Source organism: Sus scrofa, chromosome 18 (genome assembly GCF_054392235.1).
Source record: "Sus scrofa isolate SSC_HxYL_T2T_F1_AM1 chromosome 18, Sscrofa_HxYL_maternal_Yorkshire_Landrace_v2.0, whole genome shotgun sequence".
Classification (NCBI taxonomy): domain Eukaryota; kingdom Metazoa; phylum Chordata; class Mammalia; order Artiodactyla; family Suidae; genus Sus; species Sus scrofa.
Window position 1 is genome coordinate 58,997,340 of NC_139400.1, and position 27,025 is coordinate 59,024,364.

At 56.9% G+C, this 27,025-nt stretch overlaps 2 protein-coding genes and 1 long non-coding RNA gene across 7 annotated transcripts in view; 1 reads left to right on the forward strand and 2 right to left on the reverse strand.

Moving 5' to 3' along the window:
- The first annotated feature begins 2,249 nt into the window (after window positions 1-2,249).
- Window positions 2,250-11,202, forward strand: CCDC201 (coiled-coil domain containing 201). Its single transcript, XM_021078807.2, has 3 exons — window positions 2,250-2,304; window positions 6,440-6,931; window positions 9,556-11,202. Exons 1-3 carry the CDS (start codon window positions 2,287-2,289, stop codon window positions 9,640-9,642), a joined length of 597 nt encoding a protein of 198 aa, XP_020934466.1. The 5' UTR covers window positions 2,250-2,286; the 3' UTR covers window positions 9,643-11,202.
- LOC106506857 (uncharacterized) lies at window positions 3,474-6,429 on the reverse strand. The gene is made up of 2 exons (XR_001302468.3): window positions 6,166-6,429; window positions 3,474-5,800 (listed from the first exon to the last, which is right to left on the reverse strand). It is a non-coding gene; the product is annotated as an uncharacterized LOC106506857 (long non-coding RNA).
- Window positions 11,203-11,801: 599 nt separating the features above from the next.
- ADCY1 (adenylate cyclase 1) overlaps window positions 11,802-27,025 on the reverse strand; it is a 100,044-nt gene continuing 84,820 nt past the window's right edge. For 2 of the 5 annotated variants that reach the window (XR_002340263.2, XM_021078661.2), the window contains exons 19-20: window positions 25,186-25,310; window positions 11,802-19,932 (exon numbers count right to left, since the gene is read on the reverse strand). Coding sequence is in view for 1 of the 5 variants with exons in the window: in XM_021078661.2 (XP_020934320.1) it covers window positions 19,594-19,932; window positions 25,186-25,310 (464 nt within the window). In the remaining 4 variants the exon portion in view is untranslated. Of the gene's footprint in view, window positions 19,933-22,718; window positions 23,330-23,456; window positions 25,311-27,025 lie in introns of those variants that run through there. The other 3 variants (XR_014833224.1, XR_014833226.1, XR_014833225.1) reach the window with 3 other exon arrangements.

The window sequence follows — 27,025 nt, forward strand, 5'->3', positions numbered from 1 at the left end:
GGTCAGGCCTGAAGTCCCTGTAGGGACCCTGCACACTCCCAGACCCCCACACTTCTCCCTAGAGGGCTGCCCAATGTCACAGTGAAGGGCAGTGCTGACAGGGGACGCCGTGTCCCAGAAAAATGTGACTCTGGACACACACCTCAGATTTCACAATGTTTTTATTCACAAACACAAACAAAAAGCCTTACGTTATACTCAAAGCAGTGCGCCTAAGGGCCATGAGGTCAGGGGGGGACACTGGGATGGACAGACGCCGCAGGAAAACACCGGGCCAGACATCAGGACACCGGGACACAGGCAGCCCCCACCTACCCACTCCAGGGCTTTGGGCAAACTTCCCCTCGGCGGCCCTCTGTTTCTCCGTCAGGAAAATGATGGCCTGTCCCAGGGGAGCTTTATTTTTTTAATTATTATTTACTAATTACGTGTTCTTTTTAAAAAAAATGTAAAATGGATTTAAGTGATGTTAAAATTTCCCCATCACTTTGCCGCTTAGATATTACCGATGCTACTATTTCTACGAATCTCTCTCTGGACCTGTGTGTGTGGGGGGGGGGTGTATGTCTGTGTGTGCACACACCATGTGTATGTGTAATTTTTAAAATGAGATCATACCCCACCGCCTGCTCTATAGCATTTTCCATTTAATACATCACGAACGTGCTGCCTGTCGTGCGTATTTACACACACGTGCATACCCGCGTGAATGTATGCGCACCTGTTTACACCGATTACCGGGTGCAGAGTTTACCTGTCCTTAGATGTGTGTGCATTTCTATCGGGCTATCAGAGGTAGTGCCCAGTAAGTAACAGGGAAGGAGTGACAGCCGGTCTGATTGTCCCCTGGAGCTCCTGAAAACGGAAGTGCCCTTTGAAGGCCTTGCATGCTCTCAAGTGTCTCCCACTGAAGGCTGCACCACCCTCCCAAAGGCAGTGCCCACGGAGGGCCCCAGAGTCCCTTCCACCGCCTGAGGCACTGGAGCCCAGAGAGCTTCCCCCGCTGCGATGATGGGGCCCCTGGAGGACACCTGTCTCTGACAATAGCCTTCAGCACCCCAGAATCTAGAGCTGTCAAAGCATTAATTAGGCCATGCCCTCAGATGCTGCCTCAATGTATAGACGAAAGAGAACAGGGACAAAAGCCATCTGCTCCAAATCACGCAGTGGCCGGGGGGCAAAGTTCGGATGGGTAATACTTTCTAATACCAGAAGAGGGGCAAGGGCAACGAGCACTGATTTTGGAGTCAGACTGTGTGGGGTTCTCATCTATTTTCCCCTCATTTTGAAGGTATTCTTAGTCCCTTACACCTGAGAGTGACAGAGTTTATCAGCTTTTTCCTGAGAACAGGGTTTTCAGAGAGGGCGAGGGTTCAGCGGTTCTGCGAGGCACCCCTGAATGATGCCAGCAGCTACCCCCGCTCCCAGGGCTCAGTCCTCCCCTCACTGAAGGGGGATCAGCAACCCGCTGCTTTGGGCTCTTGCGACACTGACATCGTGTCTCAGAGCAAACCCTCGTGGGCAGCGGGTTCAAGGCCACAGCTGTCCCTCTTCGCTGCTGCCTCCTCCCTGCAGCCCTCTCCCCCCAGAGGCTTAAGGCCAGGTGGGAGCCAGGAGGTTGGCGGGTCAGGTTACCTGTCCTCTGCGGTGAGAGAGAGAGAGAGAGCATTCATTTGCTCAGCATCCCCCGGGAGACCAGAGAAACGCCAGTTATGGGTCCCCACGGGGTCCTCAGCGGCTGGGCCCAAGCCAGGACTCTAATGGGCCCGCAGGGTCCCATCACTGAATGGAGGCTGCTGAGGGGTTCACCCAGCCCAAGGGACTCTGGAGTCTGATGGTGGTCACCTCGGCCAGCCTACCTTTCAACTCGCGCTTCAGTCGCCACGGGGACTGGTCTCGGTTGCCTCGGGGGCTAAGCGGAGGGATGGGCTCCTCTCCTTTAGGATGTCGTGGCCTTGTTGGCAAACCGCTTGGCACAGAGCGAGGGCACCATGCTTGGCTCATTGTCTGGGGGTCCCCCAGGCCCCCATTGTCCCTGACTTCCTGAAGGCCCAGACACACAACCCAGGCACACACAGAGGAGCCGGCCAGGTGGAACCCATCAAGGCTTCCCCAGCCCGATGCCGCCCTGCGCCTGCGCCAGGGGTGTCATCAGTGGGAGACAGGGCACAGGTGGGCTCCCGCACACCTGCGTGGGCCTGCCGGGCAGACGCCGCGGGTATTTCAGGGCAGGGGCTCGCCACAGCTGCAGCAGTCCGAGGCGTCCAGTCTCTGCAGGGAAGCAGGATGGAGCTTGAGGCACAGGTAGGACGGGACAGGATGGCGGTCAGGATGGGGAGGGTGAGGCAGGGGGGGACATGGGGCAGCCGGGAGGGTGGAAGTGGGGCGGTGGAGGGGGAGGCATCCAGGTTTGCCCAAGGCACAGGTGGGCCAGGGCAGGATGGGGCATGGAGCGGGGTGGGGGGATGCTGGGGGGACGAGGTTTGGTGGGGGGGCTGAGGATGCAGGTAGGAGGAGAGGAAGGCAGGGGAGGTGGAGAGGCCCTGCTCCTGCAGCCCAGGGGTCCTGCCTGAGCTTCCAGGCAGACAGGCCCCGTGTTGGCATAGGCAGTGGGGAGGGCCTCCTGGTCCTGGTCCTGGTCCCGGTCACAACTCCCCTCGTCCAGAGCCCCAGGCCCACTCCCCAGCCCCACCCCCTGCCAGCCCCCTGTGCTCCAAGGCCCCGCTTTCCCCAGCACCAAGCCCCAGGTGACATCCCCGGAGACCTCAGAGGGGAGTCCCCTGTTCTGCCGCCCTCCCCCCTCATCAGGGGAGGCCTCTGTCCTGGGTCTTGGCCTTTCTGGGGAAAGCCCGGAGGCCCAGGGAACGAGGGGCGGCAGAGGAGAACCTATGCGATGCCCTGCTCGGCGTGAGGACTGAAAAGCAAGGCAGCTTTCTGTAGCCTCGGCACTGGGAAGACAGTATGAGCCAAAGAAAGATGACCGTATGTGGATGACTGTACAGCAGAAATTGGCACCACACTGTAAATCAGCTATACTTTAAAAGGTTTTTTTTTTTTAATTTAGAAAGAGAAAAATAGCAAAAAAAAAAAAAAAGCCAGGCTGCAGAATTAGGTAACAGGCCTCAGGTGAAGACCAAAACCGGACCTTCAGAAGCCTGCATTTTGGCTCCAGTGGCAGCAGCTGGCTTGGGACCCCTCGCCCACTTCCCACCAAGCAGGGGCGCCGGGGGTTTCTAGGTCTCTCCATCAGACCAGCAGGGATTCCTTTGCCCATTCTCATTTGTAAATAGGTACTGCGTTCCCATGGTTTCAAAATAAAAAAGCACAAATAGGTACGCACTGACCCCTGTCACCCTCTGTCCAGCCCCCAGCGCAAGTAAACATCATGTTTTTAACCTTTTCTAGAACTTCTTCAGATTCTTTTTTTCCCCTCAATTTGCACACTCAACCTAAAACAAAGACATCTTTCCTTATCAGCATATATTTTTTTAATTTGTAAATAAAACACTCTTAAGGGTCCTTGTCCATTTATCCATTAGGTTGTTAGTTTTTTCCCTAGCCTCTAGGAAGATTAACCCCTTATTTGTCTTTTCTAGAACTTGTGGTTTATCTTTTTCCACATAGTATATCATCTTTGAAAAATATATATATTTTAAATTATTACGGCTTTCTGAACTGTGAGTTATCATTAGAAAGCCTTGCTTCTGACAGATTTACAGAGGAATATTCACCCCAATTTCCTTCTGATACATTTACAGCTTTTCTTTTTTTACATTTACATCTCATAAGCATTTGGAATTTATCGCTGCGAATGATGTGAATAAGAATCCAACTTTGAGATTTTTTTTAATGTATTGTTTTTTCCTAATAATCTATGGATTTTTTAAAGAGTATAATATTCAACCCTTGGTGATTTATTTAAGGCATGAGGCGGAGCCAAGATTTTACTACCGTTCGCTTTTGCTTTGTTTTTCTCCAAATGACCAACCAGTTAGAACAACATGTAATGAGAGAAAACAAACTCTCTTTCCCACTCCCTTAAAGCCTTTATCTTTTCCCGTCTAATGTTCCCACATGTGTGTTTAGATGAAAAACAAATTATTTTTTATCTGTAAGCTTATCTGTACGCTTTTACATACATACATAATTTATAAAGATATAAAAACATTTTAAATAATTGTAAAACAGTGCTAAATTGTTTTATCTGTAAGCCTTCAATATGTTACCATACCATTGGCTTTAAAAACCGTATCACATTTCCAAAATGGAATTATTCATCCCTTCTTTACGTGCAGAAAGAGGTTCGTCCAAAGGCGCTCCCGTTAATAAGAAAATCCATTCCCCTGAAGGGTCTTTTTTGCCAGGGTCCCAGTCTTCCCCGCCGCACATCTTTATTCCGAGAACTTGGCCCTCGTTTAGCGTAGAAAGACGGAGGCCCCTGTGACAAGGGCTGATGATCTGCCCTAGGATTGGGAGCACTTCCTTTTCTCCTTGATCCCGCAAAGGCTTAAAAAAGGGGGGGGGGGTGGTCCTCACTTCCTGCGTGAGTTCTGTTTCTCCTACTTCTCCTTGGATTGTGCCCTGTGATAGGACAGCTCTATCGATGCTGTACTATCTGGCGCCAAATAATTATAACAGCAAAGCATCTGGGCTTTTATTTCTACCACGCTGTGCTTTCGTTCCGTGGTCTGGCTGTGTTCCGCCGTGAATCCAGCCTTTTCCGACCCGGTGATGTCCCAGCACTTCCTCAGCTGTACTTCCCTGGGTGACTCCGTCATCCCGAGACCCGGAAACCCTCTCTGAGCCCCTAGTCCTCAGGGCGTCCTACTCCACACAGGGTGGAGCTGGATTTGTTTTCTGATCCAACCCGAGAGTCTTATTCTGTGAGTCTATTCTGTCTGCCTCTAGTGTGGCAGCGGTTTGACCTTCACCAAACAAGACATGAAGATGGTAAACAGATGGTAGATAAATGAAAAGATGCTCAATATCGTTAGTCTTTACAGGAATGCAAATACAAACCACTATGCAAATGAGATACCACTACTCACTATAAAACTGAAATTCAAAAAAATAAAAACCAACAATATTGTAGTTCCCGTCATGACTCAGCTGTAACGAACCTGACCAGGATACATGAGGCCACAGGTTCAGGCCTCGCTCAGTGGGTCAAGGATCCGGCGTTGCCATGAGCTGTGCTGTGGGTCGCAGATGCAGCTCGGATCCTGTGTTGCTGTGGCTGTGGTGTAGGCCAGCAGCTGTTGCTCCAATTCGATCCCTAGACTGAGACCTTCCATATACTGTGGGTGAGGCCCTAAAAAGACAGAGGAAAAAAAAACAACAAAAAAAAGCAATACCAACTGCTGGTGAAGATGCGGAGGAACGGGAACTCTCCCGCACCATTGGGAGGGCAGGATGGCCCTGACACTCCAGGAGACAGCTGGGCAGTGTGTGATGCCAACTCATTCTCTGGAATAAAATTTACTGTTCAGGATATTTAGAGTTACTTTTAATTCATTTCCAGGGATTTTTGCTAAAGGAAACAAGGTTCAAAAGGCCCCCAAGGGTTACACGGTGGATGCTGTGCAGACAGCAGGATCAGCTCATCCTCCCAGGAGGAGGGCATTCTATCCTTGCTTTTTCCAGCCAAGCTGGAGGCGTCTCAGTGCGTGAAGCCAGACCACCACAGACGTGGGCTCCGCCAGCTCCAGGCCGCAGCTTGTCCCTTCTCGCCTGCTTCTGGCCACTCGCCGCCCCTGGCCTTGAACACCCTTCGTTCCTGGGTGATGATCACACCCACTCCCTAGGAATGCCGTGAGAAATCAAGGAGAACAGAGTTTGAACCTTCCAGAACACTCCATCGAATAATGTTTCCATGGGAAACCCTCCCTAGACTGTATTTTCAGCACCTCTGATGCTTTCATCAAGGATTCATGTTGGAAGAAGCAGAAAAGTGGCCATGATGGACTTGCTACCGTCAGTCATGGGGCTGAAATTAGGACATCAGGGAGCATCTCAAAAGTGTCCCCCCCCCCCCCCCGCAAGCCCACCTGCCCAACGGGATTTCACTTATGTGCAAAAACTGCAGTTTTGCTTCCTCAGGCTGAGGTTCAATGTTAAGATGATTTCATTGACAATTCAAACTCTTTTTTCCCCAAGTAATAATACCTGAAACTCATCCGTTTCTCCTTAAAAAAAAAAAAAAAATCTTTTCGACTAATGCTTAAAATTTTAACAAACGAAAAGTCTAGTGAAAGGCCGGCAGAGCATGGGTGTGGCCTTGTCCTGAGCTGGTTGCATCTCACGCTGCAGGCAGGCTCCCTTCTCTGGAACAGAACCGCAGAACCGGCGGGTGGTCGTACCTCGGGAGTGTGCCCTGCCGGCCGGGTCTCTGCTGGCTGTGACCTTCTAGGAGGCTGACCTCTCTGCTTTGCTTTGACAGTTTCCTGGGTGGAGCTCCCCTGAGGAGGAGGCCCTTGGCTCAGGGACCAGCCAGCCGGGCCCGAGAAGGCTCCTAAAGCACAGCACCCCGGAGGGAGCCGCCGTCAGCTGGCGCTCGGGGCTGCTGGGCGATGTCCCCTCCCCGCAGGAAGCGGGCCCTGCAGGTGCATCCCCGCTGCCTGCACCCTCCTCGCAGGGCCTCCCGTCGCCCCGGGCAGGGCTCAGCCCCACGGCCCCCGTCAGAAAGAGGCGGCTCTCCACCATCCGGGCCTCTGGGGTGTCCAGTGGGCAGCTAGGGTCCGACGCAGACCCCTGGGCTTTCGAGGAAGATCCGCCCGTGCCGGCCTCCTTCACGCCACGGCGGCGGCAGCGGCGGCAGCAGCAGCAGGACGCGTCCCCCCAAGCAAGGAGAGGGCCACCACACTTAGGGTTGCCGGGGATCCCAAACAAGACCAGCAGGAGGCGCCGGGACCTGAAGAAGCTGGCGGCTGCGGTAGGACCTGACCCCGCCCCGCCCCCGTCCGCCCCGCCCCCGCCCTGGGTCCCCGCCCATGGCCCCGCCCACCGGGAAGCCGCCAGCTGGAGGCAGAGAGGGAGGGCTGCCCTTTCCCCAGGGATGCGCCCTTGGCCTGGGCATCACGAGGTCATCCGGGCTGGAGGAGACCATCCAGCTCAGGGCCCTGCCTGTACCCCGCCCTTTCCCCTCCCTGGGGGTCCCCATGACCCCATGAGAAGGACCTTGGCTTGTGCCTAAACTAGGGGCCTCCCCCAGTTCCCACGTGCTCCCCAGACCCCTCAGTCCCTGTAACCTTCCTGCGCCCAGGGTGGGACTCCCCGAAAGCTATTTGCTTGGTCCTCATCTCAGCTGCAAACCCCGCCGCCCCGATCCTGCTCTCTGTTCTGGCGGAGCCCTGGGGTCTCCTGCTCTTCCTGCTGCGAGCTCTGCTTCCCAGCCCCTCAGCGGGTCCTTCTAGTGACCTCATGTTCTAGGAGTTTCTCGGGAAGGAGCCATGGACGCTTCTGCCTTGTCGTTCACGTGGGTTTACTTACAGCCTCTGCCCCTTTTCAAATTGGGTTATTCGCCTTCTGGCTATAGAGTTATCTATTTCGGATATTAATCCCACGTCAGGCATATGATTTGCAAATATTTTCTCTCCTCTCACAGGTCCCCTTTGCATTTCGTGGTTTCCTTTGCTGAGCAGAAGCTTTTTAGTTGGATAGCGTCTTGCTTTCGTCTGGGTTCCTTTCGTTGTCTTTGCTTTGGTGTTGAGGGACGTCAGGGCCAAGACCATGGCCAAGGATCTCACCCCGATGTTTTCTTCTAGTTTTCTGGTTTCAGGTCTGACATCCAAGTCTCTAATCCACTTGGAGTAGGTCTGTGTGTGTGTCAGGGGGTGCTCCAGACTCGCCGTTTTCACACGTGGCAGCCCAGGCTCCCCAGGGCCGTTTACTGAAGAGGCCGTCCTCTCCTCACTGTGTGTTCTTGGCTCTTTTGTCATAAATTGACCACGTACCCACGAGTTTATTTCTGGGTTCTGTATTCTGTCCCTTTGATCGATGTGTCTGTGTGTCAGTGCCATATTGCTTCTAGTACAATAGGTTTGTAATTCAGTTTGAAACCAGGAAGCCTGAGGCCTCCAGCTTTGTTCTTTCTCAAGATTGTTTTGGCTGTTTGGGGTCTTTTGTGATTCCATATGAATTTGAAGATTGTTTGTAATTTTAGGATCTATTTTTGTAAAAAAAAAAAAATGCCCTTGGAATGTTGATAGGGATTGCGTTGAATCTGTAGATGGCTTTGGGTAGCATGGGCATTTCAACAGTGTTCTTCCAACCCATGAGCACAGGCTGTCTTTCCATTTATTTGTGTCATCTCCCATGTCTAGTGAAGACACCCTGTCTCAATTTTTTTTAGCCAGCTGCTTCAGCCGTCATTGGGTTCTACCTTCCAGAGTTACCTACTGCAGGATGACTTGACTTACCAGGAACTCCCTTGTTCCCATAAGCCCCTCTTCTTGGCCCTCCCCCTTGCACCCAGCCCTCTGCTTGGCTTCACTTGCCTTTCTGGGGCCGTTGCTGGTTGAGTGGGTTTTTCTGATGCCACCCTCCACACCCTGCCAAGCTCCGAGGCATGGCGGTTGTGGTTATAGGAGCAAGGACTTACCAGCTGATCAGAAGCTCCATATGTGTTGCTGGGCTGCCTAACCGTTGCAGGACAGCTGCTTCCTCTCACTGGTCAATTTCCCTGCAAGCTAATGTCCCCACCTGCTCCCAGGAGAGGCCTGAGCCTGGCTGGAATATTCTGGAGCTAAAGAGGGGAAGGGGCCTGCTGATTTTTGGTGGGGGGAGATTGCCCCAAACCTACCTGCCCTGGGTCCCCAGAGGAGCTGGGCAGCTCCGTGCCGTCAGAGGCCATCTCGGTCCAGCTCTGGGACAGAGGCGTGAATCCACCACAGGGCCACGCCCTCCCATTCTGCATCTTGCCCCAGGGGCTTGCTTCTCCTTTATAGTCCTGGGGTGTGTGGAGGACCGGGTCCACAGTGGGCCTGCCATCGATGGCCGGCGGCCCCCAGCCTTCTTCCTTCCACTTCCACGCTTCTCCTCTGAGGTTGTCCAGTCCCCACATCACATGCCACTGGATGTGGCTGCGTCACCTGAACCCCACCCACTCCAGTTTCTACTCCGCCTTGTTCTGCAGCCTGAATCATGCTGTCCTGGGGGCCTTCCTCCTCGGGGGCCCTGAGTGGCCCTGGACAAGCCCCACAGCCCTCATGTTCCTGGCTCACACCTGGCTGGCCCCTCCCTATCCTGTCCCCGCCCCCCAGCAACCTCTCCATACCCTTGTCAGACCCAGATCCTGGGGTCCTGCCCACATATCTGTCCTCAAACCAGGATCCGGCACTCTGGGTGCTCGCCGGCTCTGTCATGGGGTCACGGTGCCCGGCACGCAGAGGCAGAGCCGTGGAGGCCGGCCAGGCCAGCTCTCACTGGCGAGGCCTGGATGGTGCCCGTGCAGGGGTCCACAGCCCTGGGTGGCATCTGCTTTTCCTACCCAGCTGGTCTCTAGCAAAGACCAGTGCTCCCGCAGAGCGCACCTCAGAGGCGCCTTCTCCTACACAGTTGGAGCGAGCGAGGCAGTGGGAAATCCGCCTGCTTCAGAGCATCGAGGAGGCCACCCAGCATGAGCTCACCGTCCAGGAGGAGTGAACTCTCCGCCCCGGGACCAGGACGCAGCTGTGCTCAGGAGCTCCTGCTGTGGCCTGATCTGCTCAAGTGTCCGTCCGTCTGCCCATCTGTCTGTAAACCCTGCACCTTCCTCGGGGCTTGCCCTGGGTCCACCCTTCACCTCTATTGTGCCTCCTGGTGGCAGCGGGAGAGGGGGTGCAAGGAACTGGCTGAGGCTGTCACATCCCACATGTGGCCCTCGGGCCCCATCTGAGAGGAAGGGCTGCAGAGCGCAGGTGCAGACAGGGGCGGTGGATGCCCACTGCCACCCTGGGCAAACCACTCCCCCACTCCCCGACTCTGCCTTCTTCCCCAACACAGCTGGGTGAGCCTTCAATGCTGGGATGACACAAGGTGGGAACAGGACCAAGTTTTGCAGGTAATCACCAGGGAGGCAGGCACCCCACCGGCTGCTGAGGATGGGGCTTCACACCCAGCAGGCTTAGAATGCCACTCCAGGAAAAAATGCCACTCCAGCCAAAGCGGTGGCTCTCCACTGGAGGGCATGCTGGGGGTTTGCAGGTGCTGGTTCGGTTCGCAGGGGACGGGAGAGCTTTGAACCTCGCCCCCTTCAGTGTCACCGGCTGTCTCCTGTCCCCGCCTCCCTCGCTCTAAAGTGGAGATCACTGCCTCACTGCTTAAAATAAGAATCCCGCCAGGAGTTCTCTGATGGCCTGGAGGGTTAAGGCTCTGCAGTTTCACCTCTGTGTCTCTGGTTGCTGCTGCGTGGCGAAGGTTCAGTCCCTGGCCCAAACCCACCACCGCCAGCCTCCCAGGTCCAGACATGTTATGGTTATAAATACAGAGCTAGGTTTTATTCTTGGAAATGCTTTCATTCCTCACTTTACCTAAAAATTGCTTAATTTCTTTCCTTCTAAAAACCAAAGAATGCTTTTGTTTCTAGAGCCACCCTGGGCTATAGATGTGACCTGGCTCTCCGCTGGGGTGCAGATAAAGCCTATGGCCAGGGCAGACTCAAACGGGCCCTCCGCAGTCTCAGGCTGGCCTGGAACAACAGGACAGGGCAGATTCCAAGGGCAGGCAAGGTTGGGGTAGGGGTGGCTCAGGGTGCAGGGAGGCTTATTCTGGAGCTCGGGATGGGTGGAGGCATTCGGGTCAGGAACTGGATGGTCCTGGAAGAGCCTGCCTTTGTGTGGTGGATTCGAATAAAGGGCATCATGAGATTCCTCACGAGAGGGGTTAGATGCAGGCTGGGGGCTGCAGTTATTGGAGTCGTTGCTTCAAATTTCACCTGCTGATGCCCTTATAGACATAAGAATGTATTTACTGTGTAGTGTGGAAAACATTTAAGTTTTATGAGCTAATTCCCCCTTTAGAAGCTGACTATTTAACTTGTTCGCTTTTTCCTTTTTTTATGATAATTATTAGATTTAAAAAAGTTGATCTTTTTGTTTTAGTTGAACAATTAAGCAGCAGAAAAACTGCATACAGTTACACAATGTGAAGATAAATGCTTCGGTGTAATTCCTTCCCAACTTTATTATCAAAAATAAACTGTTTTCATGAGAACTGTTTCCAAAATCTGTGTCTGAGGCAAAGTGATTCAGATGTGTCATCAAGGGACTTCTATCTCTGCTTTTCATCCTTAGAAAAATTCCAGTTCAAAATGAGTTCAGGGAGGAAGAAAAACAATGTAGGGCCTTTGGGGAAGCCTGTTCTTGAAAGATGGGGAATTAGAGGGTCTCATGCAAAATTACTTTATGCATGAGAACACTTCCTAGATACTTTTGCTGCTTTTTCTTCTCAACTGAAAAACATATACAACCCGCGGTTCCCGTCATGGCTCGGCAGAAACGAACCTGACCAGCATCCATGAGGACGCAGGTTCAATCCCTGGCCTCACTCAGCGGGTTAAGGATTCAGCACTGCTGCGAGCTGTGGTGTAGGTCGCAGACACGGCTCGAATCCTGCATTGCTGTGGCTGTGGTGCAGGCCGGCGGCTACAGCTCTGATTTGACCCCTGGCCTGGGAACCTCCATAGGCTGCAGGTGTGGCCCTAAAAAAGCAAAAAGAAAAAAAAGGAAAATGACGGTCTCACTGCAGGGTAAGTGAAACAGGCAGGACTGTCTTTAAACTACCCACACCACCATTTGTTTTTCCACTTAAAAGGGCCACGGAGCTTAGTCAAGCAATTTTTTCTTCTTTATTTTTGTTAAATAAGATTCCAGAAAGTATAGTGCAAACACTCAGTAGAAAAGTTGCAATTAAGAAATGTACATTCACATTTAACATTTCAGTCCATTCACTGGTTTTTGCTTTTTAAATAAAAATAGGACAAATTATTCAATTACTTGTCTCAATTTAACAATCTTGGAAAAGACTGGAAGGTGCTCTACAGTGTTCAGTTGACGTAAAAATAGACCCGTATTGATTATACAAATCTATCACGAGAGGTTCCCCAGTGATATTGAGTTGGTGTCCTTCTGGAACAGACATCTGGTTTCCGCGTCTAAAGAAGCATTCTCAGCAAGGTCTACTGATGGGAGAACGTGTCACCCAGGCCCACTCTGTGCTCCCGGGCGGGACACGGAGGGACACAGGGGTTCACACAAACCCTTCTCAGACAATCAAGAAAGTCCAAGCGGGGGCTTTGGGTTTACCTTAAATGAGAGATGGTTGTAATTGTTACATTATCTCTGCTTGTGCAAGGCGGTGTGCAATCAGTGTGAAGGAGAGATGGGGGGGGGGCTCTGCAGGTGTGCAGGAGATGCAAGGCTCAGGGTCCAGGATCCGCCGTGGCGGGACGCTCTGCGGCCAGCCGGCAGACGACCCGTGGTGGCCTGGGCCTGTCCCTTTGCACATGCTGCATGTGTTGGAATCCAAACGAAGTTTCACACACTTGGGAATCTCACAGCATGCGATGCTGAGTGCGTGTGGCTTGCGGGGCCGCAGTTTCCAACGGGGAGGAAGGCAGGACTGCAAGCCTCTCTGGGGCTGATGCCCGGGGAGCGCCCTACGGGCAGGTGCAAGAGGCCGTGGAGGCTTCCTCGGGACTCCCGGAACATGGGAGTGGTCCCCTGAGACGTATGCTTTGTGCCTGGGCCCAGGGTGGCGTGGGGGTTGCTGGTGGGAGGCAAGAAACAGGTTCTGGCGGCCAGCGGGCTCGCTGCCCACCGCGTGTGCGTGCGGCGGGGAGTGAGGGCCCGCAGACTCGGCCCTCTGACTGCTGGTCCTGCCCGCTGCCTGGCACACGCTTCTGACGCCCAAGAGGTGGCCAGACCTCCCAGGGTGAGTCTAGGGATTCCTCTCTGCTTAAACGTCGATTCTCCGTAAGTGACTGCCATCGGTTTCGGAACCGCCACCCTTCTGAAAATGAGCTGCTCGGAACCACAGCTCCTGGAGGGGCAGGGGACACCTGGGCTCGGGGGCTGTCGGCATCTCCCCATCATCGTGATCCCCACCACACCCTCTGCACATTCTCAGTGAGATCTGCCCCTGGGTGTCCTCCTGTCCCCAGGAAGGGACACTACACCACGTGATGAGGACATTGGCCGGCTCTGGCCAGGAGTTGGGGGCTGGCTTGGCTCCTTGTGAGGGGAGAGGCGTGTGCAGCTTGGGGGTTCCAGGGGGCCTGGCTCTCCCCCTGGCTGATGTCAGAGAGGCCTTACAGGAAGAGACAGGACGACTGTGCTCCTGGCCGAGGGAGAGGCTGTTTACTAAGACACGATGGCAGGTGGTACTGCGGACATGGCTTCAGGACAGAAAGTGTAACAAGACAGGGCGAGGTGGGCTCCTTTGGGCCCCCACTGTGTCTCTGCTGGGGATCAGCTGTTCAAGCAGAGGCAGGGCTCAGCCGCGAGCACATGCCCTGTTCTCATCTCGCCACGTGAGGCCTGGGTGAGGATGACCTTGTGCCTGGGCACATCCCTGGATGGGCTGTGGGGCAAGCCCCCGGCCTGAGGACCCACCTGGCTGCTCAGAACCAACCTGCCAGGCACCCCCGCCACTTGTGCATGCACGGGCTAAGGGCTCCATCAACACCAACACTTCACTGAGTTCATGGTTAGCTACGAGGCGCCCAAGAGAACGGACACCCAGGGGCTTGGGATGGATGGGACCCGGATGCCTCCTGGTCCTGCGCTCAGTGCTGTGCAACTTTGTCCAAGTCTGTCACCTCTCTGAGCCTCTGATTCCTCACGGACAACGTGGGGCGTGTAAGCAGGCCTCCCTCTGCAGACTGTCTGGAGGAGAGCGGGCTCGAGGCCGGGAAGGCGCTCCTTGCGGTCACAGGCAAAGCCCATCAGAGTCATCTGCTCACCAAAGCCCCCACAGGCCTCCCCTGTGCGTCTCAGCTACTACTGAACCCAGGGGTTTCACAAAGGAAGGAAGAACTGTGTCTACACGGACTGTCACCGGGGGGCTGAAGAAACAGAGCCGTAACAGCGAGAGGCCAGGGGCGGCCCCAGGTCGGTTTTCTGACTCCCAAGGTGTTTTTTCCAGCCAGCTGTGAACCACCCCCCGGAAGACACTGTCTGTTGTTTTGTCTTCACACCGCACAGCGCAGACTGAACCCCGACCACCAAGTGGCTCCCCAGGGAACTGGGAGGGAGATGGAGGGCCCGTGGGCTCCTCCCTTCAGAATCCCTGCACCCACACCCACCTGCAGCTCTCCCCACAGGCCTCCGTGTACCCAAACCCAAACCCAACCACAAAACCACCACGCGAGCTACTCAAAATGGGGCCAGTTCGGTGCCGATAGCCACCCGGGACTTCAGTACTGAGACTGCAGAGATTCGAGGAAGGAAGAGAAGGAAAAGAAGACGGAAAAGAGACTTTCTTACTCGGGACTTCAGTACTGAGACTGCAGAGATTCGAGGAAGGCGGGGGGGGGGAGGGGAGGAAGAGAAGAAAAGAAGACGGAAAAGAGACTTTCTTACTCCCCAGTAGCCGCTGGAGCCAGAGGCCCAAACACCACATGGACCCAGTGGGGGCCAGGCCACCTCTGTGTCCCGCCGCTGCTGGGTAGCTGCTGCCCTGCCCCTACCCCCACCTCCTCCCTCCAAGGTCAAGATTTCTGGGGGAAACAGAGTCAGGGCATCAGGGACGGTCTCACCCAATGCCCTGGGGGGCAGTCATCTCTGCCCAGTTAATTTATTCCCAATATGAATCGACCCTAATCCCAGGAACAAATAATTGATTTTAATTTTGCTTAAACCACGCGCACGCGTGCGTGCACACACACACACACACACACATATACCCCGATTCAGATTAATCATGGCCCCTCTGGCAGAATAATTATATTTTATCTTCGGGAACAGACATCTTTTCAGGGATATTAAGGAAGACGAGAGTCTGAGTCGTGACGGGGAGTCCGATTGTTTAGGAAGGTCTAGGAGGTCTAGGCCCCAGACGGGGCCGGAAATTGGGTTTGCTAACTTTGTGAGATGGAAGGGGGAGAGGACAGATTTCCTCACCATCACAGGACCTGCCTCTAGTCCGCATAAGCACGAGTGGGAGACAAAGGAAACTTCCCGAATCATTTCCAAAGCATCCCGTGGCTTCCCGGGGTGACGATCCCCAGGAGCTCCCCTGTGTACCCTCTGCCTGGGCTGTGCCCACACGGCCTCTGACCTGAGGGAAGATCTACGTCGGGTTCCAGCCGCTGGGGCCCATGGCTGCTTTGACTGCCAACCTGCTTTGACACCCACCCCTGCCCCAAGACCCCCCGGGCCCACTCTCCTGTGCTCCTGCATTCAGCGGCTTCCGCCCACCGTCTCCTGCGCCCGGGGCCTGCCTTTGGCTCCCGGCCATCAGTGCACACAGAATCGGGGATGCCCATCTCACTGTGCAGGACCGGAGGGTGGGGGACCACTGGCTGTCAGCATCCCTGGGGAGGCCACCCCCCCAGGCCTCAGACGGGACCACCCTCAAGGTCCCGAATCCACCCTAGAAAGACCTAACAGCTCCATCCCGCACCCGGCCAGGGCAGTGGGTGTCTAGCCTGGCCCTGTCTCAGGACACACGTCATGGGACAAGGGGTACTGCGTCTAACAGGAGTTCCGTGGGTAATATCTATCTCTTTGTTGCCCCCCAGACTCAATTTGGAGGCCTCCCAACCCTCAGGCCTGGGCCCCCGGGCCCTGCCTGCTGAGCTCTGGGCCTGGCAGCCCCCAGAAGACCTTGAATCTGATTTAGACCAAGCCCCAGCCTAAAGTCTAGTGTAGACAGATGCAAATTCAAGACACCACAGGAAGAAACGTCCCGCCTTCCAGCATCCACAACAGAACCAGGGGTATCCGGCGACACGAGGGACAGCGAGCACAGACTGCCAACTTGCAAAGCAAACGGCAGCTGGGGAGGCCGGAGGTCAGGGCCCAGGGACACTGCCCTGTCTTCCAGCTGCCACGGGCCACAGCTCACCTCTCATTTATTTCACCAAGCCAAGTGTTTTGAAACCAGCTGCCTCTATGGCGTTAGGATTTGGGGGCCTTGTTTTGTTGTCGTTTTTTTCATTGACGCCGTTATAAAACCAGGGGCAAGTCAGGTTCTGGAGGGCGAGTTACACACAACCAACGGGTCTGCAGCCTTCAGAGTGGCAAGCGTGACTGCAGAGCTGTGACCCTCCCGTAAGAGCACTGCTCGGGGCAGGTCACATGAACTTGCATTTCCTGGGCCGTGGGCACACGGGCAGGGCCTGCCACGTGAGGTCCCAGTGCCTGCCGCGGGGAAGGGCCCAGACGGGGGTCCACTGCCGGGAGGAAACCTAGCCGCACAGCCGATCGGCCAAGCCAGCCCTTCCTTCCCAAGTGGCGGTCAAAGCAGCGACGGGGAGGACATCAAGGTCACTGCTGGGACGACAATGCAGTGTTCCTACCAGGTGGAGACAAAGCACGGCGTCTCGGAGGCTGGCTGGATCCTGCCTCAGCCTGCACATCCGCCAGGGATGAGGGTGTCAGCGCCCCCCCCCGGTGCCCTTCAATTTGGGGAAACTTGGACACCTGGCTTGTCTGCTTTGGACCAGACCTGCCTCTACAGTTTAGTTAGTGTTATTGCTTCTAATGATAGAAGGTATCGGAAGCCCCGGTGGCTTTGGAGTCTGATAAACACGGCAGGCTCGGGGTGGGGGTCAGGGGCCCGGGTCTGGGGAGCGGGGTCCTAGAGACCCCGGAGCCGACCAGCCCAGGGCAGGGGCCACGGAATCACGGGGACATTCGGGGCTGCGTGCGAATCTACTGAGGTTGGGTCCAAAAGGCGTGCGAGGGTCGGAAGGGGACACACGGACAGGGTCATTCCAGAGGGGTGCAGCCCCGCCAGGCAGGGCGTGATGCATCTGGAAGCTCACACATCAGCTGATGTGAGCTGTTCACACGGCGTGTCGGGCTCACCTTCCTTTGGTCAGAAGGGAAGGGCAGCCCCTGTAACCGGTGCGCTATTTACACAGCATCTTAAAATAAAGAATTTAGAGAGAATTCTACGCGGAAGGCTCTAACATTTGTACACGAATATTGTACACGGTTAAAAATAAATAAGGCAAATATCATACAGTCTTATCACAAATAAAAAGGACGTCGTTGGCCAAACCCCAAGGAACGCTATGGCTGACGGGCCCCTGTGCCCACAGGAAGCAGGTAGGGTTTGGAACTGCTGATGATGGAAGAGGTGCTGCTTGTCAAAGGGGAGGCCTCGCCGCCGTCTCAGAGCAGCTGAGGCCCCGATGGCTTCCCGCGGCCACGGGGACAGCGGGCCACATGTCCCACGGCTTTGCCAGCGCACACGGAGGGTCCCGTGGCTCTGTGGACCCGAGCACGGCGGGGCTGGGCTCTCACCCCAGGGCTCAGGTCCATCCGGCTCTGGTTGGTGTGAATTCAGCGCCCGTGGCCGTGGGAGTGGCGACCCGCCGCCTCGCTGGCTGATGGTTAGGGCGTCCTCCCTTCCACCGGCCGCAGCCCCTCATCTTTAAACAGCAACTTCGTGCTTTGAATCTTCCTGAAGGCCCTGCCTGCCCCGTCCACTTCTAAGGGGCCACGTGGTCACACTGAGCCCACATAGCTGGCCCAGAATCCAGTCCCCAGCTCACAGCCCCGGCCCTGACTGGCCCCAGCAGAGCTGCCCTGGCCGTGTGACACAGCATCCATGTGACACAGCATGTTCACAGGGTCGTGGGCCACCGCGCTGTCCACCCCCTCCTGCTCCGCCCTGGGGTGGAAGCTCGGCCGTGACAAGCAGGCGGGGCGGCAAGGCCCTGGCCCGGGTCTCAGCCCCCAGGAGCAGGTGGGCACAGACATGGGCACCTGCACGGGCCACCTGTCCACTGGGCGCTGGAGATGACCCAGTTTCCTTCCCCGGAGGGAATGGCTCCCCGTCTATAAGGGAGAAGGGCAATTCGGCTGCTCATTCAGGGCCCGTCAGAGGAAAGACACAGTCCACCTGCCCAACTCCATCACTGGCCTGTCCACACACAGCCAGGTGGCCAACTCTGCTGGCTGTACACACACAGCAACAAGTCACACACCCACACTAGGGGTGGCCCCGGGGACACCGCCAGCCACTCCCATGGGGCTCAGTCCAGAGTGAGCCCCTGTTCTAATCCTGAAAAATCAGGACCCTCAGTGGCGGGGGGGTGGGGGGAGCCCTTGAGGAGCAGTGACACCTGGGACCCCCAGGGCTCTGGCTCGACAGAGCAGATCCCCTGCAACCCTAGGCACCCCGCAATCAGCTGCTGTGGGACCTGTGGGTCTGGGGACAGCATCCCCCTACTGACTGGCCCATCCAGAACCTTCCTTCCAGTTTCAAGCTGCTCTCCTTCCTGGAGTCAAGAGCTGAGGTCTCCACGTCCAGCTATGTCTGGCCAGTCCTCTCCCACTGGCCCTCCCGGACCCCTGCCCGCCAACAGCTCATCCCAGTCTCACCCTTCATCGCCATGGCGACCACGGAGAAGCACAGGCAGGAGATACCCAGACTTGTACAGAATGACTTGCAGTCACTTTCCCTGCAAACTGGAGCAGGGACATCTGTCTTATAGCCAGAAACTAACACCAAGATTCCATGTCCAGGGGACCGGCTCTGCCAGAGAAACACCTTTCATCCAGGAAGCTTCTCACGCTGTGAGGTTCCCTGGTCTTCAAAATCAACCAAGCCTTGCACTGTTGTTCAAGAACCCAAGATGCCACAGCAGAGAGGTGAGAAATAACAGCAACTGCCGTCTCTGCTTTGAACAAACACAGTGACTTGGGCAGAAAAGGGAATGTCCAGGTTTCACGGAGCCGATACCCTCGGGTGGGGCAGGTGGAGGACACACAGGCAGAAAAGGATCTATGCTGGTTCAGAGATGTGGCTGCAGAGCCTCCAAGAATTCCAGAAGACCTGCCTCTGGCTCTTAGCGAAAAAACAGTCTTGAAGAAAGCCAGTGGCCACCATCATCCCTGCTATGGAACAGGAGCGTCTCAATTCTTCCCAAACTGTCTGTCTAAGGCCTGTCCAGCTCTGGCCCTGCCGAGAGAGTCCTGACTCCCACTCCAGCTCCACAGGCCACTGCCCAGAGCTGGAGCCGCCTCCACAGGACCCCTGCTGGGCTGACGCCAATCCGTCTTAGGGCACACTCGAGGGGGGGTGCCCCGGTCCCTCTGCCAGCCAGATTCCAGGGCTCTTGCTGTAGCCTGCAGCCCTGGCAGATGTCCTGAAGGTCCGGCCTCCTGATGCTGACCCAGGCAGCCTCCTTCTGCCGCCCAGGAGAGGCGGGAGCAAGCAGAGTCGCCGTGAAAGCCTCGGCATCCACACAATTAGGTTCTCCCCTCACCCGAGTCACTGCCAAAGGCTTTGGCCCATGCTTGGACAGTGCCCCTTCCCTAGCCTGGCCACTGGCTCCCGGCCCTGCTCTGCTGGTGGGGCTGGTCCCTGGGGGAGCTCCCCAGGGCCCCCCACACCCCAAGCATTCATGCCTTGTGCCCCCAGTGGCCCATGGGAGCTCCGCTAAGCCTCCTTCCCAGCCACTCTGGGGGGCAGGTGCTGGCCTGGGGGGCAGGGGACGACCCCCGTGCCCTGCACAGCCCCCAGCCCGGCTCTGACGGGGAGGCCGGCTGCTGGGGGCACTGGGGGGTGGCCCGTGGCCGGTCTGGCCTGGAGGCCGGCTCTTCCGTAGGGACACATTTTCCGCTCTGAGTTCAGGGACCTAGCTTGGGAGCCGTTTCCATCGGTCCTGCCTTCCAGGAAGTATGTCAGCATCTCACCCTTGCCCTTGACGCTGACTTTGCCTCGGCACACAAAACGGTACGTGCCCCGTCGCAGCAGCCGGTGAACTTCCTCGGTCACCTGCAGCAGAGAAACACGGCATCACGCTTGGTCAGGGGGGCGCCCAAGGAAGGGCCCCTCCTCTCCCCACACTGCCCCCCAGACCAGGACCTGCCCCCCGATGGCCTGGCCTCCGGCCTCCCTAGCTTAGCCTGGAAGCGGAGTCCTCTGCTCCGCCGATGGTCACTCTGGTGTCATCCTGCAAACAGAGCAGGGGACTCGGAGGGGCCCTAACGGGGTCCTGGACAAGCAGGAGAGGAGTGTCTGCCATGAGAAGTGCCCAGAGTGGACAGGAAGCTGGACAGGGCCCATGCGGAGCCAGCTCCAGGAGCTGGGGTGTGAGTTCCATGGTCACCCCACGCTCTAGCCAGATGCCTGGACATGGAGCTCCAGCTGTGGACAGAGAGAGGCAGGGCCAGTCCCCTGGGCCAGGGCTCTCGGCGCCCATGGTAGCCTCAGGTGTCTTTGAGAAGCCGGGAGGGACCAGCAGGTAGCCCTCGGGGCCCAGGTGAGGTGACTGTGGGCCTGCCAGGGCCCCCTGGGGCTTCCGTGGGCCAAATCGTGGGAGCCACTAGCCCAGAAAGGGCGGTGGTGACAACAGGGACAAGACTTAACAGCCCTGATTCTCAGGTTCTCAGCCAATAGCTGAGCCGGAAGACTTCCTGCCTCACGAAGTTATAGAAACGGTGAGAGAGGAGCAGTGCTGCAAATCGAAGAGGACGTGACGGTTGGGCGTCTCCGGGTCTCACGCTGAAGGCCTCTGTCCTCCCGGCCTCCCAGCTGCTGCTCCTCCGCAACCCGCCCCTCCTCGCCGTCACCCATCACTGGCATCTTTAGTTAAAATGACGCAGCCCATTCCCAGAGCCCCAGGTCTCGTTCCGGGGTGTCAGCCCCCGGCAGCACTGGGCAGATGGCTCTCTTTCCCACTGCCTGGGCTGGAACCCGCCTTTGGCCCGCGTGGCTCCACACTTGCTAGGCATCAGCCTGCCTCGCGCAGGCCCACCACCCAGCGCCCTCTCTGGACAGTAAGGGCCCCACACGAGGGACCTGGTCGGCCTTGCCACGCCTCATCAGGGCGTCTGGTACCCTCCTAAGTGCTCACTGAACTGAAGGAGGAAGGGAGGAAGGGAAGGAGAGACCCAAGCGCTGCCTTAACCCCGCCTGGGGCAGCTCAGGAAGCAAAAATAAGCACAGACTATCAGCACCTGCCCAGCTCCAGGGACAGGGAAATCCGCCAAGGGTTCAAAAGCACTGGGATGGGGCCCTCGGCTCCCCTCATAGGAAAAACACCACCACTGCCTGATCCAGTGTAGACAGGAGGGGTTGGAACCAAGAATGCCCAATCCACAGAAATGGTCAAGGAGGTAGCATCCCCCTTAGTTAATTAATTCCGACAATGTCTGTTCATCGACAAGGAAGCGGCTGGTGCGCACACAGGGGGGCTGGGGGCTGGGGGCTGCTCGGCGTTCTGGAGAAGGTTCCGTGGCTCCTTGCCAGGGCTGCTGCCACCCACCCACCGGGACGGAGAAGGACCCTCACCAAGTCCACCCCATCTCTCGGCCTCGGGAGCCGGTCAGGTGGCCCCTCTCAGACCTTGGAAATGAGAAGAATGCCATCCGCTTACAAGAAGCGTATCTAGACCGCGACTGCTACCTTCACAAAAACTCAGCAGTCAAGAAACAGGGCCAGTGCCGCAACTCCCAGGGCGCTGGCCGGTTGGTGGCCCCAAAGCTGCCAAAGACCCCGACCCAAGGCCGCACTGGGGCCAGGGCCACATGGCCTCACTCGGGTCCCCAGCAGGACTCAGAGCACCCCCAAAGGCCCTTGAGGAAGTGAGCCACAGACTGGCCGGTGACACAGAGGAGACGCCATTGCCACAAAGGTCACCACTCAGATGCCAGGTGGCGAAATGCAGGGTGATGAAAGCTCCACTTTGCGCTGTCCTTTCACAGCTGAAGCCGTAACTCATCTGTCCCAAGAGTCCTGGGCTCCTGAGAACCTGACGTCCAGCTGGAGCCTCGAGACACACACTGACACAGCCTCTGCGTCCCAGTCGCGTGGTGAGCTAGCTCCTTCCACTGCTTTCCTCTGCTTCGGGAAGAGTCAGAGGTCATAAAACACCCATTCGTTGCACAAAGAAACGCTGGAGGTCACGTTGACCCCCCACCCCCACACACACACGGCCCCACACTCAGGAAAGCCAGGGCCCGGGTGTCCTTCGGGGCCGCCTAGGAGCTGGGGGTGCATGCCCCCCGCCCCATGCGCCCCTCAGCCCTGAGATTCGAGCCAGGAAGTCCCAGGCTGGGACTCAATCAGGACGGTGCAGGATGCTACCACAGTGGGTCCTGGAGAGGGTCCAGGTCAGGTGATCAGAGACACGTGGTCCCCAAGAAGCCCGATTCCTGGCCCTCCGCCTGGGGACCCCTGTGTCCCCGCAGAGGCGAGCTGGGAACCCTTCCTGGAGGTCTCGGTGAGGCCCTGCCAGCGGGGAGGACACGCCCTGCAGCCACGTCAACCTCAGTGTCCACGAGAGAGAGGGCTGGGCCCCACGGAGGCATTTCCAGGGATGCACCTGCTTGGCCCCCACATGGATGGCCAAGGTGGAATCTGGGTATTGGGACAGTCAAGCTGCCCTTGGCCACCTTGCTCCTCAAAAGACGGGGCCCTGGACCTCCCGGGGCTTCGGTCTGCACAGAGCCCTCTGGTCTGCCTCTCCTGGGACTTCAGGGGAGGCTCTTTTTTTGGAATTTTGACATAGAAGCAAGAAGGCTCCCAGCAGAGCACCGACAAAAGAGAATTCCATTCCGGCAGGTGATAGCTGATTAGATATTATCCTCAGGAAAAAGGGACCGCTTTTTTTTTTTTTTTTTTTTTTTTCCTTTTTAGGGCTGCATCTGCAGATATGGAAGTTCTCAGGCCAAGGGTGGAATCGGAGCTGTCGCTGCCGGCCTTCACCGCAGCCACAGCAATGCGGGATCTGAGCCACATCTGCGACCTACGCTGCAGCTCACGGCAACGCCCACTGAGCGAGGCCAGGGATCGAACCCGCATTCTCACAGAGACAGTGCTGGGTTCTTCACGGGCGGAACCACAGTGGGAACTCCAGGACACCTCTTCACAAAACGCTGTCATTAACATCTGAGTCTCTCGGTCACTTCTTCAAGGAAAGCACCCCAGGTCTCACTAGGACCGGCAAAGGGAAGGGTCCTCTCCTGAGCCGTGACCAAGAACCCCTAAAAGGACCACCCAACAGTGGGGCATAACTGTTTCTCCCTTAAAACAGGGAAGAGGAGCGCGACGGGCTGGAGGGGAAGCTCCTCTGGCCAAGGGGGGGTCGCGTGGCCAGGCCAGGTCACGTGGGCTGCCCCACGGAGGGAAGGCTGCTATTACCAGGCTGGCAAACACGAGCAGAGCCCCGCTTTTGCCCTGCCCTGTCCCAAGGGTATGGGTGCGGACACCAAGTGGAAAGGAGGGGCCTGGGCTGCAAAGACCTCCCTTGAGGAGGGAGCTCGCGGGAGGTCCATGCGGGGCCGGGGGTGCAGAGCCAAGGGAGGGCACTCGGCCCGTGAGGAGTCCAGACGCAGACGGGCCGGGTAGCCCAGCAGCTGGGAGGGGCTCGACGGGGTGGTGGAGGCCCTGCCGAGGCAGAAAGCGCTCAGAGGAGGCTGGGGGAGCAAGACGGTTCTGAGCAGAAGAGTGGCGGACTCAGATCCGATTTCAGAATCTCAGAAATGGATGTTGGTGCCATTCAGCAGCTGGGCTGGAGAGTGGAGGGGGCTCCTGCCAGGCCCCCCAGGGGCAGGACCAACTCCTCGGGAAGGCTCTGAGAAACCTGCTGAAAGATCCCATTAGAAAAGGAACAGTGGGAGTTCCCATTGTGGCTCAGCCGGTGAAAAACCTGACTAGTACCCATGAGGACACAGGTTCGACCCCCGGCCTCGCTCAGGGGGCTAATGATCTGCCGAGTCTGCAGCATAGGTCGCAGACTCGGCTCAGATCTGGTGTTGCTGTGGCTGTGGTGTTGGCTCCAGCCGCAGCTCCTATTCCACCCCTGGCCTGGGAACTTTCATATGCTGCAGGTGTGGCCCTAAAAACTAGAGCAGTGTCCTGGGTTCTGGGATGGACAATGTGGACACACTTGGCATCACGGAGCAGTGCACTTAAAAACAGCTAAGACAGGAGCTCCCTGGTAGCTCAGTAGGTTAACTGGCATTGTCCCTGCTGTGGCGCAGGTTTGATCCCTGGCCCAGGGACTTCTGCAAGCTGCAGATGCAGCCAAAAGGGGGAAAAAGGAGAGAGGAGAGCGAAGACGGTCCATTTTCCATTATGTGTATTTCACCACAAGAGAGGTTTCTCCCCAGGTCTGCTGGGTGGAGAGCCCACCTGTGTTCTAAGCAGCAGGAGAGCTCCAGGAAGATTCTGGGCTGCCTGTCTTTTAAGCAGGTGCTAAAGGACCCACCAAGGTACCTGACCCAGTGTTAGTGCCCAATGAACGCCGGGCAGGGGCTGCGGGAACGAAACAGGCATGACAAGGGAGGGACCCAGGCTGACAACCTCCTCCAGGACCGCGCCTGCAGGGGCCGCACCCTGGCGCCTCCCTCAAAACCTGCGGTGAATGCACGTGTCTGACAGGGTCTACGGAGGATGCAGTGAGCCTCTGGGACGGGGCACAAAGGCTGGCACTGTCTGAAAGGTAGTGAGCCACTGCTGGGCGCCCAGTCATCAGATGCCACTGCCCCAAGGCCAGGCCGCAGCAGGCCCTGCTCACCCAGCGCCGCCTTCGCTGCCCTGTGCCCCCTGCCCCCCGGGTCCCCAGGGGTCCGCCACGTCCAGGTTCCAGCTAAGCACCCTTGCACGTTTGTTCCAGGAGCAGAACCACACTCCCGCAGCCCAGGGAGAGTCGGCCACTGTCTTCTAAACCTTCGGTGCCAGCTGGTGTCATGGCACCAGCTCTCATCCCAAGTGAGCCACCCACAAGTGTACAAGTCAGGTGGTCGCACAGCACCCACCCTTCGAATGGCGAGGAAGCGCCTTCCCCTCTAGGGAGCTGTCACTCACCATCCCCAGCTGTCACTGCCACTCAGCAGCCTGACTCTGCACAGGGCCACCTGGGGGCCAAGCCCCAAGCCTGCAGACACACTGAGCCACACGGCTCGGTGTCCCCACCCGGAAGAGGCAGACAGGGCAGGAAGGACACAGCGCTTGCCTCTTCCGCCTCCATCTCCCGCCTGCAGGATGGGCACCTGTGCCTTGGGGACCCGGCAGCGCACTGACCTGGATTCTGCCCTGGACGCCGGTGCTGTCCATCCGACTGGCCACGTTGACGGTGTTTCCCCAAATGTCGTACTGCGGCCTGCGGGCCCCGATCACCCCGGCCACCACGGGGCCAACGTTAATGCCTAGGAAACAGTCCCAGCGCGGTGTTAGTGGGGCGGCTTCTGAGGGAGGAGCTGCCCTTGGTGAGGTCAGGGATTTCTGGGTCCCTGAGCACAGTCCCCTCCCTAAAGCAGGGACTCCCCCCACTCCCCCAACCTCAGCTCCCAGCCTCTGCTGGCACATCACCCAGTCAGGAAGCAGTCCTGATCTGGGGAAAAAAATCCTACTCCTGGAATAGCGACCCATTGCTGAGTCCTGCTGCTAAGAAGGCTGACCTCTCAGTCTGTGGGGCCACAGTGTGTGACCCCACCCCCAGCTCCCTCTTCCAGAAAGGGCAGTAGGTCCCATAATCCCAGGCAGGGATCCTTCAGCTCTTTGGGGTGTGAGGCCCAGAACTAAGGATTTCAGGATGCTTGGAAGGAGCGTGGAGGTCCCTTTCCCTTCCCTTTATGTGGCTCAGGGTCCAAGTGGCCTGCAAGTGACACAGGCCCAGGGGCCCCGTGTTGGCCCTGCGGCCGTGCCTGGGCTGGCACCACATCCGACCTTCTGCCTCCGTACCGGAGCATCAGTTGTGCTGAGCTCAGCCAAGCACGTTAGTTATGTTCCAGACACGGGCCCAGTCAATCCCCCCGAAGCCTGGGCAGCGGGCACCAGGGTCTTTAGGAGGAGCGTGGGGGGCAGAACTGGACGGGGAGACCTGGGAGCCTCCCCAGGCTAAGGGGATGTGGGGACGCAGGAGGGCCCTTGAGAGCTGGGGGAACACAGAGAGCCCCCCCACCACCAAGAATACCGCAGTCCACGTGGACCAAACTGAGTCAGTGTCCAGCCTCCGAGTGACCAGGCACCCAGGCCCAGAGGCCCAACTGGCCTATGGGCTCTCAGTGGGGGGGGGGGGGGGTAAGAAACCGCATCTCCCTGGGGTCCATCTATACCGCTCCACATCTATTAATCCGAGCCCACAGCCCCAGAGGAGAAGGGAACGCTGGGGGTGAGATGCAGAGGGCACCCAGCACCGCCTGCAGCCTGGGCACCAGGGCTGAGTTAGCGCTGGTGTTTAAGGGTATCTGAACTCCACATGCTCTGGCAGACACCTGCAGCCACCCTCACACTCACTCAGCTTCTCTTCCTAGGGCCGCCAGACGTTTGAATTATGAAACAAGCATGTGTCCAGATGAACTGCATTCCAGACTAGGAGGAGAGGGGTGGAGGAGGGAGGGAGGGAGGAGGAAAGAAGGAAAGGAGGAACTCAGACGTCTCTAGGGAGTTCGCTCTTGGCCCAGCAGGTTAAGGATCCCGCATTGTCACTGCAGCAGCTTGGGTCGCTGCTGTGGCGCAGGTTCAATCCCTGGCCCAGGAACCTTTGCATGCCACGAGCACGGCCAAAAAAAGAAGAAAAAAAATAGACTGTGGAGATGGTGAGGGGGAAAAGGGCAGCTGCTTGTGGGACTGAAGATCTAAAACGGCAAATATTTCAAGAGGAGACAAAAAAATTTAGATTTTTTTCTGTGGACACTAATTTTAAAATATTGATAGCTAAAATTAAAAAAAAAAAAAACCCTCATAAATCTCTAGTCTATATCCTGAACTAGTAAAGAATTTTCTGGTAAACTATCTTTATCCCAGAAAAAAAGTGAGTTTAGGAGTGCCTGCTGTGGCTCAGCTGATTAAGAACCTGACATAGTATCCGTGAGGATGCAAGTTCAATCCCTGGCCTCGCTCAGTGGGTTGGGGACCCAGC

What these genes read in the sequence shown, in the direction of transcription:
- CCDC201 (XM_021078807.2), top strand. An exon ending in TGAAGAAGCTGGCGGCTGCG is followed by an intron (nt 6,932 to 9,555) that starts GTAGGACCTGAC and finishes TCTCCTACACAG; the next exon opens with TTGGAGCGAGCGAGGCAGTG.